Source organism: Physeter macrocephalus, chromosome 18 (genome assembly GCF_002837175.3).
Source record: "Physeter macrocephalus isolate SW-GA chromosome 18, ASM283717v5, whole genome shotgun sequence".
In the NCBI taxonomy this organism is placed as follows: Eukaryota; Metazoa; Chordata; class Mammalia; order Artiodactyla; family Physeteridae; genus Physeter; species Physeter macrocephalus.
In genome coordinates, this window is record NC_041231.1 from 43,155,470 (window position 1) to 43,175,173 (window position 19,704).

The following is a 19,704-nucleotide window of genomic DNA, read 5'->3' on the forward strand; positions in this document are numbered from 1 at the left end:
ATGTTCCTCTGACCATTTTCTTAATTGTTTTGGGTTTGTTTTTGTAGGTCCTTTTCTTCTCTTGTGTTTCTCACTTAGAGAAGTTCCTTTAGCATTTGCTGTACAGCTGGTTTGATGGTGCCTAAATTTTTCCCTTGCTGCTTTCGATAATTTTTCTTTGTCTTTAATTTTTGCCAGTTTGATTACTACGTGTCTCGGCATGTTTCTCCTTGGGTTTATCCTGTATGGGACTCTCTGCGCTTCCTGGACTTGGGTGGCTATTTCCTTTCCCATGTTAGGGAAGTTTTGGACTATAATCTCTTCAAGTATTTTCTCAGGTCCTTTCTCTCTCTTCTCCTCCTGGGACCCCTATAATGTGAATGTTGTTGCGTTTAATGTTGTCTCAGAGGCCTCTTAGGGTGTCTTCATTTCTTTTCATTCTTTTTTCTATTCTGTTCCGCAGCAGTGAATTCCACCATTCTGTCTTCCAGGTCACTTATCCGTTCTTCTGCCTCAGTTTTTCTACTATTGATTCCTTCTAGGGTATTTTTCATTTCAGTTATTGTATTGTTCCTCTCTGTTTGTTCGTTCTTTAATTGTTCTAGGTCTTTGTTAAACATTTCTTGCATCTTCTCGATCTTTGCCTCCATTCTTTTTCCGAGGTCCTGGATTATCTTCACTATCATTATTCTGAATTTTTTTTCTGGAAGGTTGCCTATCTCCACTTCATTTAGTTGTTTTTCTGGAGTTTTTTTCTGAGGTCCTGGATCATCTTCACTATCATTATTCTGAATTCTTTTTCTGGAAGGTTGCCTATCTCCACTTCATTTAGTTGTTTTTCTGGAGTTTTATCTTGTTCCTTCATCTGGTACATAGCCCTCTGCCTTTTCATCTTGTCTATCTTTCTGTGAAAGTGGTTTTTGTTCCACAAGCTGCAGGACTTTCTTCTTGCTTCTGCTGTTTGCCCTCTAGTGGATGAGGCTATCTAAGAGGCTTGTGCAAGTTTCCTGATGGGAGGGACTGGTGGTGGGTAGAGCTGGCTGTTGCTCTGGTGGGCAGAGCTCAGTAAAACTTTAATCTGCTTGTCTGCTGATGGGTGGGGCTGGGTTCCCTCCTTGTTGGTGGTTTGGCCTGAGGCGACCCAACACTAGAGCCTACCTGGGCTCTTTGGTGGGGCTAATGGCAGACTCTGGGAGGGCTCACGCCAAGGAGTACTTCCCAGAACTTCTAATGCCAGTGTCCTTGTCCTCATGGTGAGACACAGACCTCCCGCCCCCGCCTCTGCAGAAGACCCTCCAACACTAGCAGGTAGGTCTGGCTCAGTCTCCTATGGGGTCACTGCTCCTCCCCCTGGGTCTCAATGCACACACTACTTTGTGTGTGTCCTCCAAGAGTGGAGTCTCTGTTTCCCCCAGTCCTGTCGAAGTCCTGCAATCAAATCCCACTAGCCTTCAAAGTCTGATTCTCTAGGAATTCCTCCTCCCTTTGCCAGACCCCCAGGTTGGGAAGCCTGACGTGGGGCTCAGAACCTCCACTCCAGTGGGTGGACTTCTGTGGTATAAGTGTTCTCCCATTTGTGAGTCACCCACCCAGCAGTTATGGATTTGATTTTATTGTGATTGCACCACTCCTATGGTCTCATTGTGGCTTCTCCTTTGCCTTTGGATGTGGGGTATCTTTTTTGGTGAATTCCAGTGTCTTCCTGTCGATGATTGTTCAGCAGTTCGTTGTGATTCCAGTGCTCTCGCAAGAGGGAGTGAGAGCACGTCCTTCTATTCCGCCATATTGAACCCATCAAACATTTGTAGTTCTTTAATTTCTAAATTAAAGAAGAGCTAAATAAATGGGAAGACATCCCATACTCATAGATCAGAAGACTTAACGTTGTAAAAAGGCAATACTCTCCAAATTAATCTACAAATTCAATGCAATTTCTGTCAAAATCCCAGATGGCCTCTTTGCAGAAATTGACAAACTAATCCTAAAATTCATATGGAACTGCAAATAGTCAAAACAACTTTGAAAAAGAACAAAGTTGGAGAATTCACATTTCCTGATTCCAAAACTACCACAAATCTACAGTAATCAAACAGTGTAGTAGTGGTATACAGATATATAGATCAATGGAATAGAACTGAGAGTTCAAAACAGACTCTCACATTTACAGTCAATTGATTTTCAACAAGATTACCAACTGGGGAAAGAATAGTCTGTTTATTTTAAATTTTTTTGGTTTTTTTTGGCTGTGTTGGGTCTTCATTGCTGCGTGCGGACTTTCTCTAGTTGCAGTGAGCAGGGGCTACTCTTCGTTGCAGTGCATGGGCTTCTCATCGTGGTGGCATCTCTTGTTGCAGGGTACAGGCTCTAGGCGTGCAGGCTTCAGTAGTTGCAGAACGCGGGCCCTAGAGCACAGGGACTTCGGCAGTTGTGGCACGTGGGCTCTAGGGTGCACAGGCTTCAGCAGTCGTGGCACAAAGGCTCCGTAGTTGTGGCTCACGGGCTTAGAGCACAGGGTCACTAGCTCTGGCGCACAGACTTAGCTGCTCCAAGCCATGTGGCATCTTCCGGGACCAGGGATCCAACCCGTTTCCCCTACACTAGCAGGCAGATTCTTAACCACTGCGCCACCAGGGAAGTCCCAGAATAGTCTTTTTAATAAGTGGTGCTGGAACAACTGGATATCCACATATAAAAGAATGAAGTGGAACTTCCCTGGTGGTCCAGTGGTAAAGAACCCTCCTTTCAATGCAGGGGACACGGGTTTGATCCCTGGTCAGGGAACTAAAATCCCACATTCCACAGGGCAACTACTGAGCCCACGCGCCTCAACTAGAGAGCCCCTGTGCAGCAAACTACAGAGCCCACACACTCTGGAGCTTGCACACCACAACTGGAGAGAGAAAACCCACACACCAAAACTGGAGAGAGAAAACCCGCACGCCACAACTAGAGAGCCCACACACTGCAAGTACTGAGCCCACGTGCTCTAGAGCCCGCGCACCACAACTAGAGAGAAGCCCACACACTGCAGTGATAGATCCTGCATGCTACAACGAAGATCCCGCGTGCCACAACTAAGATCCAACACAGCCAAATAAATAAATAAATAAATTTATGTTTAAAAAAAAGTAAAACAACCCACTAAAAACAGAAAATATTTTAAAGTCATATATCTGATAAAGGATTTGTTTAGAATATACAGAGAACACTTACAACTTAATAATAAAAACACAAATAAACCAATTAAAAAATGGACAAAGGCTCAGAATAGACATTTCTTCAAAGAAGATACACAAATGACCAACAAACGCATGTAAAGATGCTCAACATCGATGCGGAACTGCAAAGCAAAACTACAGTGAGGTACTATAATACTTCCTACCCACTAGGCTAGCTATAATAATAAAGATAATGAGTGTTGACAAAGATGGGGAGAAATTAGAACCCTCAAGTTTTCTTCCTTTTTTTTCATAATAGTCATCCTCATGGGTGTGAAGTGGTATCTCACTGTGTGCCATGTATTTTTAAGTTATTATCTGTAAACAGAAGTTCACCTTGTGTTGATTTCTATAATATACTTAGCACAGTCACTGCAGAGATATAAACAAACAAAAAATTTAAATACCAATAAAATAAAGCACAGGGTTACAGGGATTTAAGACAATTCAACTTTGAAAAAGATATTAAAGATGACAAAGAATCAAGACATAACACAAAACTTGTAAACTCTGTTTTACTCATCTGGGACTGATAGCTAAAACACTAATGTTTTGTGTAAATAAAAATTGTTGCAAAGCAAGTTACAGCTTTATGATTTATTGTTATGACAGTGAAATTGTTGAGATTGTTTTGAGATTGTTGCCACGAACTCTATTTTAAAGATAAGTAAATTTGAAATCAAACAGGTTCCACAGCTTGTCTTAGACCACAAAGCAATTCTGTGACAGAGATTTGGAAAATAATTTGATTTCCAGGTTTAAAATGAAAAACTCATAATTTAATGTGCATTAAGTCAAGGGAAACACGGTAGAGAAATCTCCACTCTTAGCATGAATAAACTTAGGGAAGTTGTCCAGAACACTGAAGCTTACAACGTCCAACAGCAATGACCAATAATTAACTCTCTGCCAGCCTAACTTGAATGTGGATTCAACTCAGAACTAGGTTGTTGGGTTTTTCTTCAGTATGATCCAATAATACTAAGACTCTAACTTTGCCTCTCAAATGTTTTCATTGTTTTGTTAAATTCTGGCTGTTCAAAAGTAGGGTAATTCTATTAAATTGACAAAGCCTATGTTGAAGCAATCACGGAAAATGGAAATGCTTTTTGACAATCTTGCTTAAATCAGATGTACAAGTGTTACTTGTCTTCTTTCCTGCACCCCATATGCGAAAAAAAGGTATTGTTTACCCTCACCAAATTTGATCCAATCATTTTAGCCAAATTTAAAAAAAAATATATATATATATATATATATGTATACCCAGGGTCAACATTAAGAAATGCATACTCAAGTATTCAAGGGTGAAATGCTGGGATATGCTTTAAAATTCTTCAGCAAAGGAGAAAAAAAAAAGGTACAAATGAAACATTTGTGACAGATATTTCAACTGTGTAATGTGGGTACTGGCATATAGAAAGTTCATTTCACCTTTCCTATTTTTGTCTATGCTTAAAATTTTTCACTATAACTTTTCACAAAATGAATTCTTTCCAAAGTTACTCTCCTGGTTAGGAAATACGAATCAGTGAATGTGAATGTTCTCTTCGGAACGAAACTGCGTTAAGGATCTCCAAGCCGAGGCGAGGCAGCCGTGGGCTCCACGCCCCTCGGGCCCCGCGCCAGCACGCGGGCCGAAAGCGCGCATGTTTCCCTCGAGCTGAACCTCACAACTCGCTCTGTGCGCTCTAGAGCTCGCAGGACCGCCGAGCTCAATTTGGAGGTGGCGCACGCCGCGCTCACACTGGCGGCTGGGAGAATCCGGACAAACTCCGCTCGAGGGCTCCAAGGTCCCACGGCCCAGTGTTGCGGGCCTGGCCCCCAGCAGCCCCTCCTGGGTCTCTAGAGACCCTCGGCACCGCTCCCTCCGTCCCCCCCACCGCGAACCTCGGCCCAGCCCTCCGCCTACCGTCCAAGTCCTCTTCGTCCTCCGACTCGCTGTCCGCGATCGCATCGGCGACAAGGCCAGGGCCGGGCTCTAGACCCTGGGAGCCGGAAGGAGGGGCGGCGAGCGGGGTGGAGGCTCTGGAGCGGGCCTCGCGCAGGCGGGTGAAGTAGTCCACCGCGAAGTCGACGAGGTCGGGCGGCTGCTGCCGCAACACCTCCACGGTGTAGCCCTGCAGCAGCTCTGTGAGCCCGGGCGGGATCTGGATGTGGCTCATGCCGGCGGCGGCAGGCGGGACCCGGCCGCCGGCGGCCACCGCCTGGGCGATCCCTCACGCCGGCCCCACGCCCCGCGCCCGCGAGGTCCCCTCACGCGCGACCCGGGTCGGGTCTTCCTCGCGCCACGCCGCCCTTTGTCCGGGTGTGCGTTTCCGGGCCGCACCACCCTACGCTTCTCCGGCTGGCCTGGTGCCGCCGCCGCTGTCACTAGGCAGCCGCCACCGCCTCGGGCACAGACAAGCGGGCGAGCTGGATGGGCTGGGCGGGAGCCCGGGTTGTGACGCACGCGGCCGCGGGCGTGCGCGCTCCCGCCGAGCGCCGGCCCTCAGTGCGCGTGCGCCAATGGGCCGGCCGCCAACCTGGCTGCGCGGGCTGTCTCCGGTCCAGGGGCAGGAAATGAGTGGTGTCCCCGCTAAGCGGCGTCGTTACTGCCTCTCACCTTTCATTTCTTCTTTCAATACACTCTAAGATCCAACCGTTTGCCAGCCCTTACTAGGCTCCAGGGACACAGCTGAGAGCCAGATGCAAGCATGCACATTACCACCCCGGTGTGGTTCCGGCTATGGTGGAAAACAAGAGGGCCCACTTTAGCGGTGGGACATTCAAGCTGACTCCGAGGCCTGAGCAGGATCTAAGCACAGGAAGATCTGGAGGAGAGCCAATGTGGGCATAGAGGACAGCAAGAGCAAAGGCATGGTAAATTCAGAACCACCCTGACTGCTGAGTGGCATAGTGGCATGACCATAGGACCCTCAGAAGTCCGGCAGGAGGTCTGTGAGATGTCAAAGGAGGAAGCCCTTGTAGGCAGTAGGAGTTTCAGTGATATAGTAATTTGGGAGCCAAAGGCAGATAAATAAGCCTGGAAGAACTCAGTAGGCCAAACATGTTCCTTGAGAAAAGGGAATAAAGGCCCAGGGCAGGAACGACCACTGTGCCTGTTTCTCCTCTTAAGCATTCCCACCAGGATTCCCAGGACTAGGTGTGCACACCCCTACTCTCCCCATACTCCACCCTGGGCCCTGGGCCAGCATTGCTTTATGGTGTTGAGCAGACCACAAGGCACTGTTATCCTTTGCCCCTGGGGAGAGGGCATAGGCAAACTGGAGAGGCCATGCTATTTCCCAAGCTGCCCCTTCACCCACACCAGATTAGAAGGGAATAGAAAAAGGTGGAAACCTTCCTGGTATGTCCATACCACAGCCTAGGTACTGACCAAAGGCCCAGTAGGCATAGGATAAAGTCCTCCATCTCTTTGCTGGGCCCAGCCAGAAAGTGACTAGAGGTAGCCTTGGGAACCTGTAAGGCATTTGGGATGGTTAAGCTCCACCTAGTAATTACCCAGTATTAATTAAAATCCCCACTTGGACCTCTCATATTGGCCTGGCACACAACCAGGAGTTCAGTGCTTCTGGGAACTGAACTTCTAGAAGCAGGAATACCCGATCCCCACTGATGCAGAAGCCACCCAAGCTCTAGGCCAAGTAAGCCTGTGATTCTAAACAGCAGTGTCTCCCTGAACAAGTTTCTTGACTCCTAGGAGGAGTCCTGGACCATCAACTCTGTTAGGTAAGGGGTAGTGTCCAACTTGTTCCCTGCTGGGTCCTTACTGCACAGTCTTGGAGAAGATTTACTGAATGAATGAATGAATGAATGATAACTTTCCACACAGCAAGAAGAGCCAGTGAAACTGCTCTCCTGACCTCAGGCTCAGAACTGAGATCCTTTGCTTCAAAGCTATGCTTCTGATCTCAGAATATGAAGACTTCACTAAGGATGAGCAATGAGGAGCTGGAGGGAGAGAGTACCTCAACTCTTCTCTGCTCGTGGGTAGACTGACCCTTCCAAGTTTTCCAGGAGTCAGCCCATACCCAGGAAACCTGGATGGGACTCCCACTGCACTGCCACACCTGGGGATCTGACCCACTTCAAGCAGTCCTACCACTAACCCTTTGGAAAGGCAAATTCACAACTCCACTCTCTAGTTTGCCCATTTGTCAGGCTTTACATGTTTGACAGGGGGACAGGCACCTGTACAGCTAGGACTCCAACTTCAGTTGCAAAATAGGGTAGGAGGAGGCTACTCCAGGACTGACAACAGAGCTGGCTGCAGGCAGGTTCTCCCCGTCACTCCAAGGAACCCATGACAGCCTCTGCCAGAAGGCTGCTCCTCCTGACTTGTTCTCAGATACCCCACAGCTTGGCCATCCATCCATCTAGCAAACATGGCATTCAAAGGCATCCTCAGACCTGGAGGAAATGAGGGCCATTGAAATCAGGAACCCCATAGCTGCTCCTTGTCTCCACAGACCAGCCTCAGAGTAAGGATGGAGAGCCAGCCTCCAGGTCCAACTTGACTCCCCTCCCCTTGCACCTGGTCCCCAGAGCAGGGATCTATCTCTGCCTCTTCTGGGAATCCCTTCAATAGCAAGGGGAGTCCCAAGGGCCTTCACGAATGCCTAGTTGAGCTGGCAAGAGAATAGGGCCCTGGAACAAGAGAGAATACGAGGGGCCTGAGCCCCCATCTTCTACCCTTACACTTCTAGGACCACCTTCATTCAAGCCTGTTCAGCTGCACCAGTGGGGTTACCATGGCAACCAAACCCACAGGCAGCCAGTAACTGGGAAACAGCTGCCAACAGCAAGTAATGGTGGGTAGGAAAGGTCAAGAGCAGAGACCCCCGAAAGCAAGAGAAATACAGCGTACATGGTAGAGAAAAGGAGGCCCTAGAGCCCTGACAGGCACTCAGCCTACCCCAGTCCTACTCACTACCCAGCATGTAGTCATCATCTTGCACAGACTGCCACATCACCAACCTCAGGCAGACATGGACACAATGGGGCCAGTTCTCAGAAGTGTTCACAACTATGCTGAGTAACACAGGTGGGGCACATGTCTAGTCCAACAGTAGTGAGTCTGGTGAAAATGAACGTGGGTAGGGTACCAACTGCTATTTCCAATGAAACAGTTGTTTCATGTACTCTTTTTTATTTTTTTTTCAGATTCTTTTCCCATATAGGCCATTACAGAGTATTGAGTAGAGTTCCCTGTGCTATACAGCAGGTTCTTATTAGTTATCTATTTTATATATAGTAGTGTGTATATGTCAGCCCCAATCTCCCCATTTATTCCTCCCCCGCCCCGTTTCACGTACTCTTGACAGGTTTATTATTTAAAAGGTTTTTTTCCTCTCCTTCCAGGAAGAAGGTAGATGCCCATACCGCCCCCCCGACTTCTCTGGAAGACAGCCTGCTCTTGACCCAGGCCCCCCTGGTTTACACTTTCTGCCCTCTACCTACGTAGGGGACTCAGCCCCAGCAGGAACACCTCCCTCTTCTCTGCCCAAAGGGGCTGCTTCTCTATGCCCCTCCAGTCCCCCACCCATCTCCTGGGACCTGTTGGTCAGCTGACCACCTCTACATGCCAGCTCCCTGGTCCAGTCCTACCAGGATGTTTATTATGTACCACCATCAGTTTCTATTTTGCCTTAGAAGTGTCCATTAGCCTCTAGTGGACAGGGTGGAGTGGGGAAGTGGGCTATATTTCCTCTGCCCTAACCCAAGCCGTATTTCAGCCTTCATAATGCCGCCCCCATGAGGCCACTGCCTTTGGTCCAGTTATTTTAACAAGCGTCCATGCTCAAGGGAGCAGTTAATTCCTGGGCTGCCTATTTCTGCACCTAAGAGCCAGCCCCTGCCCGGGACACCGTCCTGAGAAAGTGTCAGTCTCTGCAGTGGACCTAGGGTCTGCCTCTAGACATCTCAGGGCGAGGACAGAACCTGGGAAGCAAGGGAGAGCCTGGCTGGAGAGCTACAGGCCTGCATGCTGACTAGAGCAAGGAAAGCAGAAAAAGGAGCACTCAGTGAGCACTTGGCCCTGGGGCCTTCCCAGTGCCTGTTGGGACTCTGTGTGCCACCCCTAGCCTGACTCACAGGCCAGCTTCCTGGGCTTTGACCCTACAGTACAGACAGGCCTCTTGGAGTTTAGGTCAAGCAGTCTGGGGACAGCCTCTGATAGCATCACAAGCCTTTCTTCAGGCCTGTGGACACCCAGACACCACTCTATTGTCCACACTCTGTTATCAATTTGCCAATGATCTTGGTAGATCAGTTTACCCTGTCTGAGCTTTGGCTTCCACATCTGAAAATGGGGGTATAAATCCCTACCCATTAAACACTGAGTTACATGGGGTAAAGAGATGAGAATGAATCCATGAAGCGGCTGGAAAAGGAATAAGGGGTTCTAGCCTCAAAAGAATTGTGGTGAAAGAACTGTGGGTAGAGATGCTATGACCTTACAGCAGAAATGGTGCTACTATTGCTTCTAATAGGCTGAGGTTAAAACAACCTGCCCTCTGTCCTTTACCTTTGACCCACTTATACTCTTCTTTGTGCCTGAGTGAGGCTGTTATCATTGGCTGGTTGTTGTAACAATCACTGGCTTCTACTTAAGGCTGTCTGTGACAGTCTGAGAAATTGCTTGGGAGGGCCCCAATCTCTCCCCTACCCGTACCCCCCGTCAGGGAGAGAAGAGATATATCAGGAACAGGTGGCATTTCAAAGTGCATCATAAACAGAAAGTGCCAGCCAGGAGGGAGTTACTCACCATCTGCTCTGCTCCCTTCACAAATATGCCTCCAGGCACTTCCTTATTTGACTTAACATCTATTGAATACCCAAAGGAGTAGAAGAATCTACCACCACTAATATCAAGGAATCAAAATATTCCATTTTAAAATGGAAGCTGTTTCAAAGGGTAAATTATCCAGAAGCAGAGACTGTAAAAGTGATCCTGAGCCATGGGAATGGCTGGCATTTGGTTAGAATGCAAATGCACTTACAGGAGCTCCCGGGAAAAGGCCGAGGTTTCAGGAGTGTCTCAAGGACTGGGCAGTGCCTAGAAGAGCTCCAGGAGACACATATGTGGCCATCTCCAAATCTGTGAGAGATTAAACAAAGATATCCTGCAGCATGAGAGGGGAAAAGCATAACACTGAATTAATCTTGCCAGGCAGAGTGCACACAATTTTCATCCCTAAAACTGTTTTTTTTTGTTTCTGTTTTTGTTTTGTTTTTTTGCGGTACGCGGGCCTCTCACTGTTGTGGCCTCTCCCGTTGCAGAGCACAGGCTCCAGATGCACAGAGCCGGACGGGCCTAGCCGCTCCGCGGCATGTGGGATCTTCCCGGACCGGGGCACGAACCCGTGTCCCCTGCATCGGCAGGCGGACTCTCAACCACTGCGCCACCAGGGAAGCCCAAAAACTGTTATTTTTTTGCTTGACCATCATCCAGAAATATGTTCCCAGAAATAAATCCTCCTTCCTTAAACCCCCAAATCTTCAGCTTCCAGCCAGGTTGGCCACACCCACTCCCAGATGGGGGTGGGTCCCTTCCCCTCTCACCCATTTACACTTAGTGATAGCTCTAAAGCCAAAGTCCAAGGATCTCTGTGCAGCTGCAGTGAGGCGGGAAGTGCCAGAACTGTGACTGCCAGATGGGACAACAACAGAGAAGCCCAGCTCTGGTAGCCTCTCCCTCCCCCAGCCGAGGACAGACTAGCTTGTGACTCTCCATTCTGACTCCCTCACCTCCTCCGGCTGCACCTGGTCATCATCATCAGACTGATTAGTAATGCCAGACATCAGATCACACAGAGACCCCAAAGTGCATATGAAAACTCAGGATTGCTTTTGGCCTTTTAGAACAACTGACTCTCCATCCGTTAGCTAAGACACCCATGGCTGAGGGCAGAGAGGTGAAGGAATGAAGGGATGGGCTGTAGGCTCGGCCCTGTGGGGGCCTGCATGCCAGGCTTGCACTGAGAGCTATGGGAACAGTTACCAATCAAGTTGCCCCATCCCACCCCACCCCACCTCACCCTCCAGCAGCTGGAGCTGGGGCAGTCAGGGAAGGCTGGGCTTCCCAAAACTTCCTCCTCTTTCTTTTGCTAGAACCCCTGCCTGAAGCAACCAGGGAAGGAAACTGGATCCCTAACAGCCTCCACCAAGGCCACAGAGGCTGCTTGCTGAAATGACCCAGAATCAAAAGAAAAAAATTTCACACAATGCAAAAATTAGAAACAATATTTATTATTTCCTGTTAAAATAGGGCGCTCTCATGAGAAAAGAGTGTGCAAAAAGAGCCTTCCTACACCCTGGGCTTTCTCACTTATCCTAGCAAGCTGGGACTGACGGTTCAAAATTCTCCTCCTCACTGTGTAGGAGGGAAAGCTCTCCACCTACTCCTGGAAATTAGGCTACTCTAGTTTTAATTTTGATTACTTGCATGCGTTAAAAAAAAAAACAACAAAAACCTGACTGTTAACAGGCTATCTGCCCCTAGGCACATTTGCTCAGACCACTTGGACAGACAGATGTGGGCCTCAAGTCCACATTCCCATGTGCAGGCCAGGATTAGATGATACCCTGGAAATCTGGTGAGTGTTCCTGGCTAGGCAACAAAGAAGGCCCCAGTTCCTGGTCAGATGGCTGAAAACATGCATAGTGTCTCCAGTGAGAGGCTGAGATTCCCTCTTTCTCAAGGAGCATTTTGGGTGTAGTAGGGCCAGTGGCCAACTAGTAGACAGCACTATGGCCACAGGTAGTATCTGGTCTAGAAGCTACTTACTCCATCTCCAAATCCTCATGAGATCCCTTAAATTGACAAGAGTGGATTCAAGTTGCAAAATGGCAAATTATACCAGGAAGAGGATGTCATTAAGACAATGGTCTCAACAAGTCTGTGCACAGAGCTCACATCCCACCATGCCCCTCCCCTCACACTTCAGGACAGCCTAGTCCTGCCCAGTGTTCCTCCTTGATGACAGCTTCCAGCATCCTGAAGCCCTGAGCAGCCTTCAGCCTCACAAGTTGGGCATGGCCCAATTAAGGAACTTCATGGCAACTTCAAAGCCAAGGAAACAGGCCTGAGAAGGGGTTGGAAGGAAGAGAAAAGCCAACAGGAGTTGTGACTATTTACAGAGACCCCAGCACTGTGCTTGACTGGCCCTATCAGGACCAAAACCCCTTCCTAATCTCCCACCCCAGGTGACGGAATCAAGCTGTGCTTTCTCATTCCTAAAAGGGAAAGAAAATGCATGTCCCACAACTGCCCACTTCTGATGGCCAGGCCAGGAAATCAAAACTCCTCACCTCAGAGAATCACAAAGGCAAATCTTCCTGACAGCTTCAGGAAAGGGAACAAATAAGGAGGCTCTGACTGAGGGTGGGATTTGGAAAAACTGAGCCCCAATTCAATCCCAGAAGCAAGCAAAAGTCAGCCCACCTGCACCCTGCTCTGAGCCCCAAAGGCAAAGCACAGCCCCTGCCAGTCACTCACCGCGTTGGCTGGGAAGGCTCGGATCATCACTGCATTGAACCCCTTATACAAGGATGTGATTCCTTCATTCTGGATCAGCTCCCTCAGCACATCTCTGAAGCCATTAGGATATTTCCCAGGAGGCGCTGTGGGCAGAAAGCAACTGTTAAGGCTTCAGGAAGCTTCCTGACATGACCATGGCGACCTACATGGGGACAATACTGTAGTCAAGTCTTCCTGCAGGGCCACAGCACCAGCGAGAGGACACCTTGCAGGTCATCTAGTCCACAGACAACACAGTTCACCTTGGGACAAACAGATACAAATGTCTGGATTACTGGTGCCAAGGGAGGGGAGAATGAAACAGTCCTTCTGCTCATGTGAGGGAAGGAAGGTTGATTTGACTTCTCTATTTTTTTGGGGGGGGTGGGCCACGCTGCACGGCATGTGGGATCTTAGTTCCCTGACCAGGGACTGAACCTGTGCCCCCCGCAGTGGAAGCGTGGAGTCTTAACCACTGGACCGCCAGGGAAGTCCTTCTCTCACTTATTTTATGTTTAGGCTGACAAGAAAATGAGTCTAGCGTTCCTAGAACACAAATGACTGCAAGGGAGAATGCTGGCCAGACAGATGCTGAGTGCTACTGTGGAGAGTGAGTGTCCCTAGGGCCTTAAGAACTCTGTACCACAGGGGCAGCCGGTCTGGGACCCACTCCAACCCGATCTACCCCACTCTCCTCTACTAACCAGTCTGGAAGCGGGACTTGAGTACGTCTGGAGGGATTGCCACAGCCCAGTTGAAGATCCCTGCGATGCCCCCAGACACCAGGATCCGAGGCACGCTGAGCTCATTGACACTGCAGAATACCAAACAGCCCCAGTCAGACAAAGGCTGTGAGAGTGGTGTTCAGACCATCCCTCCTGTGCAGACAGGGCAGCCACAGAGAGGGAGAAACTGGCTGGAGGGAGGAGGTCCAAGGCCAAAGCTCCTGTGACATGGTAGCTGCCACTCATTGAAGGAGGTTTCATGCACTTGTTTCAAACACTTCCTCCACCGGGTGAGGCACAGGGTAAAGGGTATTAGTATTAGCTGGGCCTCAGCAGCAACAAGAGGAAAGTGGACATGGAGACAGAAGCAAGTCCCACTTCTGCCTTCAGATCCACTAACAGGAAAGGGCAACCTACCCATGATTGGGCAAAATGGCTTCTAAGTACTTCTGTTCTCCTCACCTCTTTTCCTCTGGAGTGAAGATATTTTTCAGCCATTCATATGTCATGAAATACATCCCACTGGCTGGAACATCTGTTAGTGGCAAGAAAGAGGTAAATTAAATGATATGAAATTCTCACAGATTTCTTGATCTTAGAAGAACCAAGCTTGGCTTTGGACCCTTGAAGGTTTCCTGAGAAGCTCCTCAGCAGCACTTCCTATTTGCAATAATCACCTTGCAGTGATCAGATGCTGCTCTGGGGCGAGCACTGGTGTGAGTGAGCGCTAACATGCACGACATTATTTCATCTTCAAAGGCCCTCTGAGTGGTCCCCACTAATATGCCCACTCCAAGCAGTTATAACCAGAGCTAACATCTGGCCTTCCTCCAAGCTGTCATCTCAGGACAAGGGTAGAGCTGCCTCTGCCTCTTCTGTTGCCACCCCAATAGGACATGCCTCTCTAGCCAAAAAGAGCTCCACTGCTCCTAAGTCATTCTTTCTTCCCACTCATCCCTCCAGCCACGATTTCCACTTGCTACTCCCCTCCGACTGCCACACTCATGATTTCCATCCTTGAGGGCCAGCCTATCAGAAGGATGGAGGGTCCCCCCATCCTCATGTGTGTCCATGCTGGCCAGAGGTAAGATGGTCTAAAACCAGGACACACAGTGCCGGCCCTGTCAGAGCTGTGGCATGTATGGTGCCAAGGCTCATCGGGAGATCCAGGCAAGACCCCCTGTGGCAAATCACCTCAGATGGAGGGCCTCAAAGGTTACCTCGCATGAGGGTGAGCACAGTCCCCTTGTAGATGCCTCGGATCCCAGCCTCCTTGTATAGCTTCTTTGCACAGTCCAAGGCACCAGTGTACTTGGTCTCCCCTGAAGAAGCTTGAATCTGAGAGGGAGGAAAGAGTCATCAAGTCAGCAACAGCAACATCAAAGTCAACAAACCTGGCAGGTTACAGAAGATTACATGGTGAGTGTGGGAGTGGTCATTATGCATTAGACCAATGAAATAATATAACTATCATTGTCAAATCGATAGTTAGAATGTACAATACTGGTGGAAGTTACTATGAAATAAGGCTAGGTGAATATATGACAAAATATACACACATTGACTAGAAAAAAAAATCAACAGAGGAGTTGGAAAATAAGTTGAAAAATAAGTTCCCAAATACAAGAGCATTCCCAATAAAGCTAGTTGGAAAAATAAAAAATAAAAAAAGCTAGTTGGCAGTCTAGAAAGGAAGAGACAAATACTTCAGTCAATCACTTATTCCTTCAACAAATATCCACTGACTACTAAATCCACTCCAAGCTCTAACTGATCATGAAGATTGGTTAAAAGAAGGTGAACTGGAAATTGTATTCAGAGCTCTAAATGCCTGGATAGAGGTCCTGTGTAGAGCCAGGAGAGGGCCAAGGAGAGGCCCCCTATCCCAGCCTCTGGGCTCCAGGGCCTAAGAGCCAAGAGCCTGAGGGTAGGCAGGAGGTATCCCACAAAAGATCTGAAAGAAAGACAGCCCCATGTAGGATCCACAGCAAGTACAGAGTCAAGAGGAATCCGAACACACAAGGGCATCAACCAAAGAGTAATTAAAGCTGGAAAGAGAGTTCAGATTTAATAGTTCCAAGGAGAAACACTTACAAAATAAATATATAAGTCCAATAAATATTTGTACATACCAACAATAACTAGTTGAAAAATAATGGAAAAGAATCCCATTCTAATAGCAATAAAGAATTATACTCCAATAACGATGTTAAAATAAAAAATATATAGCAATAAAGGCTTAACAGTTTTCTGAACTAAGAAGATTAAATTACTCTTTAAGGCCAAAGGGCTGTGGTATGAGATTATACCTGATGAAAGGAAGAAATACATTATTAAGAGGATATGAAGGTAATAAATCTTCCTTTATAAGTAACACATGAAGTGCTGTTTTATTGCTGAGACTGAAACATTAATATCAAGTTTTCTTGAAGGGGCACCTGCACCTAACCCAGAACTCTCCATAATGCTAGAAATATGACAGTCCATGTTCATTGATCTAATATTGCATATTTAGGTGAAATACTCCTTACGGTGCAACCTCTCGGTATTTTTTATCAGGTACCTAATAACTTCAATGAGTATAAGAAAAATAATTGCGTGGACTCAAGGGTTTTAAAGGTTATTCTTTAAAGTGAGTGCCTACCTTCATGAAATCTGTAATGTCTTAAACTAGCTCTTTTTATAGAGCTTGGCTTGTACTGGAGAAGAAAATCAAGTCTATGAGATTCCCAAGAGCAAAAACACGGCCTTGTTGATCATGACATCTCTAGCCCCTTGCCAGGAATACAGTAGGTATGACTAGAAATTTATTAGTTAAATTAAGGTAGAAAAATCAATCCATAGTCAACTTTCAAGTAGCAAAACTTGAATACGCTAGATAGTACACAATGTCTCCTAAACTGATTTACATGTCTAAACTCAAATTAAGCATTCCTTTAAATACATTGATCTGTGTTCCTCTGATAAAGTTACAGAAATACTTCTTCCAGTTTCTGTTTTTCCAATGAAATCACAGGAGGTGTGACTTGTTTAAGGAATAAAGAATGTTCTTAGGAAAAAAAAAGCAATAAAATATATGTTCATCAAGCAATAGGATTTGCATAAATAAAACTCTAAAACCTTTCCAAGGGACGTAAAAGAAGAGGTAAATAAGAAGAGAGTCATAGTTCTGGTTAGGAAAAGTTTTCAATCAGGAAGATGTCAATTTTTCTAAAAATAATAAATTTAAGACAATGTCAATTGAGTATCAATGGCTTTTTTAAAAATATAACTTCCCCAGATGATCCCGGCACATGTGAGCCTGGTGTATCTGAGGAATGGCACAGAGGCCCATGTTATCAGAGGATGCTGGAGCTGACTCACAGTGACCTGGGGGGCCAAAGAGGACTGGGCATGGAATTGACACATTAACAGAATTTTCTCACTGTTATGTGTGGTATAGACTATAAGCAGGGAAACAAGTGAGGAGGCCCTCACAGTCATCCAGGCCAGTGCTGAAGGTGACCTGGAGCAATGTAGTTGCAATGGAGGTGATGGGACGGGATAGATTTGTGATACGTTGAAAGCCAGCTTAACTGTTCAACAAATGGGATATGTACAGTGAGACAAAGTGTACAATCTAGGAAAACTCCTGGGTTTTAGGGCTGAACAACTAGACAGATGATATTGCCACCATCCGAGCTACAGAAGGTTGTAGGTAAAGCAGGTATTGAGGAAGACCAGGAGTTCAGTCTTGCGCATGGTGACTCTGAGGTGCCTACTACCATCCAACGGAAATGTTGGATAAACTAGTCCAGAGTTCGGGAAAAGTCTGAGTTGGAGACACAAACTGGAAAATCATTATTATACAGATGGTGTCTAAAAGTCATGAGACAAGAAGAAATCATCAACGAGATAAGTGTAATATGACTGAGCCTTGTGCACGTGAACATTAAAAGATTGGGAAGATGAGGATAAACCAACAACGGACATAGAAAAGGAGCAGCCAAGTAGGTAGGAGGAAAGTCAGGAGAGAAGCCAAGTGAAGACAGATCTTCAAGGAAGATGGGGGACCAGCTGAGTCCAATTCTGTTAACGGATCAAGATGGATCAATGTCCAGGCCCAAGAACTGAACATTGGATTTAGTGTAAAAGTCACTGGTGGGACGTCTCTGGTGGTCCAGTGGTTAAGAATCCGCCTTCCAGTGCAGGGGATGCGGGTTCGATCCCTGGTTGGGGAACTAAGTTCCCACATGCGTGCCGTGGGGACGTCTCTGGTGGTCCAGTGGTTAAGAATCCGCCTTCCAGTGCAGGGGATGCGGGTTCGATCCCTGGTTGGGGAACTAAGATCCCACATGCCACGGGGCAACTAAGCCCACCTGCCGCAACTAGAGAGAAGCCCGTGTGCCGTGACAAAGAGCCCGCACGCTGCAACTAAGACCCGACACAGCCAAAAATAAACAAATAAATAAATTTTTTTAAAAAAAAATGTTACTGATGATCTTGACAAAAGTACTTTTGTTGGAGTTGTGAGGCAAAAGCCAGTCTGATGTGGGTTTGACAATTAGAGAAGGGGGACTAGAGACACAGAGTAGGAAAAAAACAACAAAAACAGAAAACTTTTTCAAAGAGTTTTGATGTAAAGGGGAGCAAAGACAGGAAGAATAGAAATAGATGTGGAAGGTAAAACAGAGAGAAGTTTGTATTTTTAAGGTGAAAATACAAGCATGTTTATGCTTTTACTGCTGAAGAGAACAATCCATTGGAGAGCAAAAACTGATGCTGAAGGAGAGAGAAAGAAGAATCGTTGAAGCAAGGTCTCTGGATGGGCAAGAGGGGATAGGATGTGGGGTCAAACAGAAGCATGGGCCATTAGTGGTGGAAATAGCCAGGCAGCCACAGATGTAGTTAGATGCCAGTGGGTGAGTGGAGGCAGTGGAGGGCATCTGGTAAAGTCCTCTTCCGGTGGTTTCAGTTTTCTCAGTGAAGTAGAAAGCCAGGGGACTTCCCTGGTGGTGAAGTGGTTAAGAATCCACCTGCCAATGCAGGGGACAAGGGTTCGAGCCCTGGTCCGGGAAGATCCCACGTGCTGTGGAGCAACTAAGCCTGTGCGCCACAACTACTGAGCCCTCATGCCACAACTACTGAAGCCCACACACCTAGAGCCCATGCTCTGCAACAAGAGAAGCAACCGCAATGAGAAGCCTGCGCACCGCAACGAAGACTAGCCCCCACTTGCTGCAACTAGAGAAAGCCCACGCGCAGCAATGAAGACTCAACACAGCCAAAAATAAATAAATAAATAAATAATAATTTTTAAAAAAGAGTCAGGTCATCTCCTGAGAGGGTAGGGGTTTGAGAAGGGAAGAGAGTCACAAAGTAGTCACCCAGCAGAGTGGAGGAGTGCAAGGGAAGAATATGGATGGGGACTGTCTCATCTAGAAGCAGAAAAGGACTTCAGGCATAAAAGAGATGGAAGAAGCCATGATGGAAAAGACTAAGGGACAAGGCTACTGAAAACAAACATTCCCTAACTCAAAATCAATATACAGACGTCTAAGAAGTATTTTCCCAATCCTCCTGCTAAGTACAACAAAAAACTCTAGACATTATTTGCTTAAACAAATATAAGAGGACTCTGAAAGTTTGGAGAGAAGAAGCAGACTGGCTAGAGACCTTGGGACTTGAGCAATGACATAGTGGTGAGTCTCCTGGATTTTCTTTTTTGATATATCTCAGACTTAAAGCAGAAGAAACTGGCAAACCAGGAATACCAACAAGCACAGATCAAAAAGAAGCCTCAACAAAAGCCTGCATTCTCTAGACAAAGGACCAGAAAAGGAACAGCCTAGAAAGACAGAAAATCTTTAGACAAAAAACACTCTACTCCAGCCATACACCATAGAAAAAACTGTGGCCTCACCCTCATCCACACCAGCAAAGACCCTGTGGGGAGCCCAGACTTCCACCTTCGCAGGGCTGTAACAAGGTACCCAACATGCTACCTGGGTGGAGTCAGAAAAGTCCAAGTACGGAATAAGGACTTTCATCCCTGAGAGCCTGTAACCATCACCCTCCTGTCCTGTGGTGTCAGTAGAGACACTGGAACTCCCACATCCACCCAGCAGTAAAAAGAAGTGCCCCCAATGGAATGTTACTCAGCCATAAAAAGAAACGAAATTGAGTTATTTGTAGTGAGGTGGATGGACTTAGAGTCTGTCATACAGAGTGAAGTAAGTCAGAAAGAGAAAGACAAATACCGTATGCTAACACATATATA

The 19,704-nt window shown here is 47.1% G+C and overlaps 2 protein-coding genes across 3 annotated transcripts in view; both read right to left on the reverse strand.

Moving 5' to 3' along the window:
• Positions 1–5,645, reverse strand: part of PRKAR2A (protein kinase cAMP-dependent type II regulatory subunit alpha) — a 94,298-nt gene extending 88,653 nt beyond the window's left edge. The window contains exon 1 of one of the 2 annotated variants that reach the window (XR_008615816.1): positions 5,110–5,600. Coding sequence is in view for 1 of the 2 variants with exons in the window: in XM_024123814.2 (XP_023979582.1) it covers positions 5,110–5,362 (253 nt within the window). In the remaining variant the exon portion in view is untranslated. Of the gene's footprint in view, positions 1–5,109 lie in introns of both variants that reach the window. The other variant, XM_024123814.2, reaches the window with a different exon arrangement.
• Positions 5,646–11,430: 5,785 nt separating this feature from the next.
• Positions 11,431–19,704, reverse strand: part of SLC25A20 (solute carrier family 25 member 20) — a 33,305-nt gene continuing 25,031 nt past the window's right edge. Inside the window, exons 5-9 of the mRNA XM_007129894.4 lie at positions 14,666–14,783; positions 13,908–13,980; positions 13,425–13,534; positions 12,700–12,824; positions 11,431–12,286 (exon numbers count right to left, since the gene is read on the reverse strand). Of these exons, the coding sequence (XP_007129956.1) occupies positions 12,224–12,286; positions 12,700–12,824; positions 13,425–13,534; positions 13,908–13,980; positions 14,666–14,783 (489 nt within the window). The 3' untranslated portion in view covers positions 11,431–12,223. The remainder of the gene's footprint in view (positions 12,287–12,699; positions 12,825–13,424; positions 13,535–13,907; positions 13,981–14,665; positions 14,784–19,704) is intronic.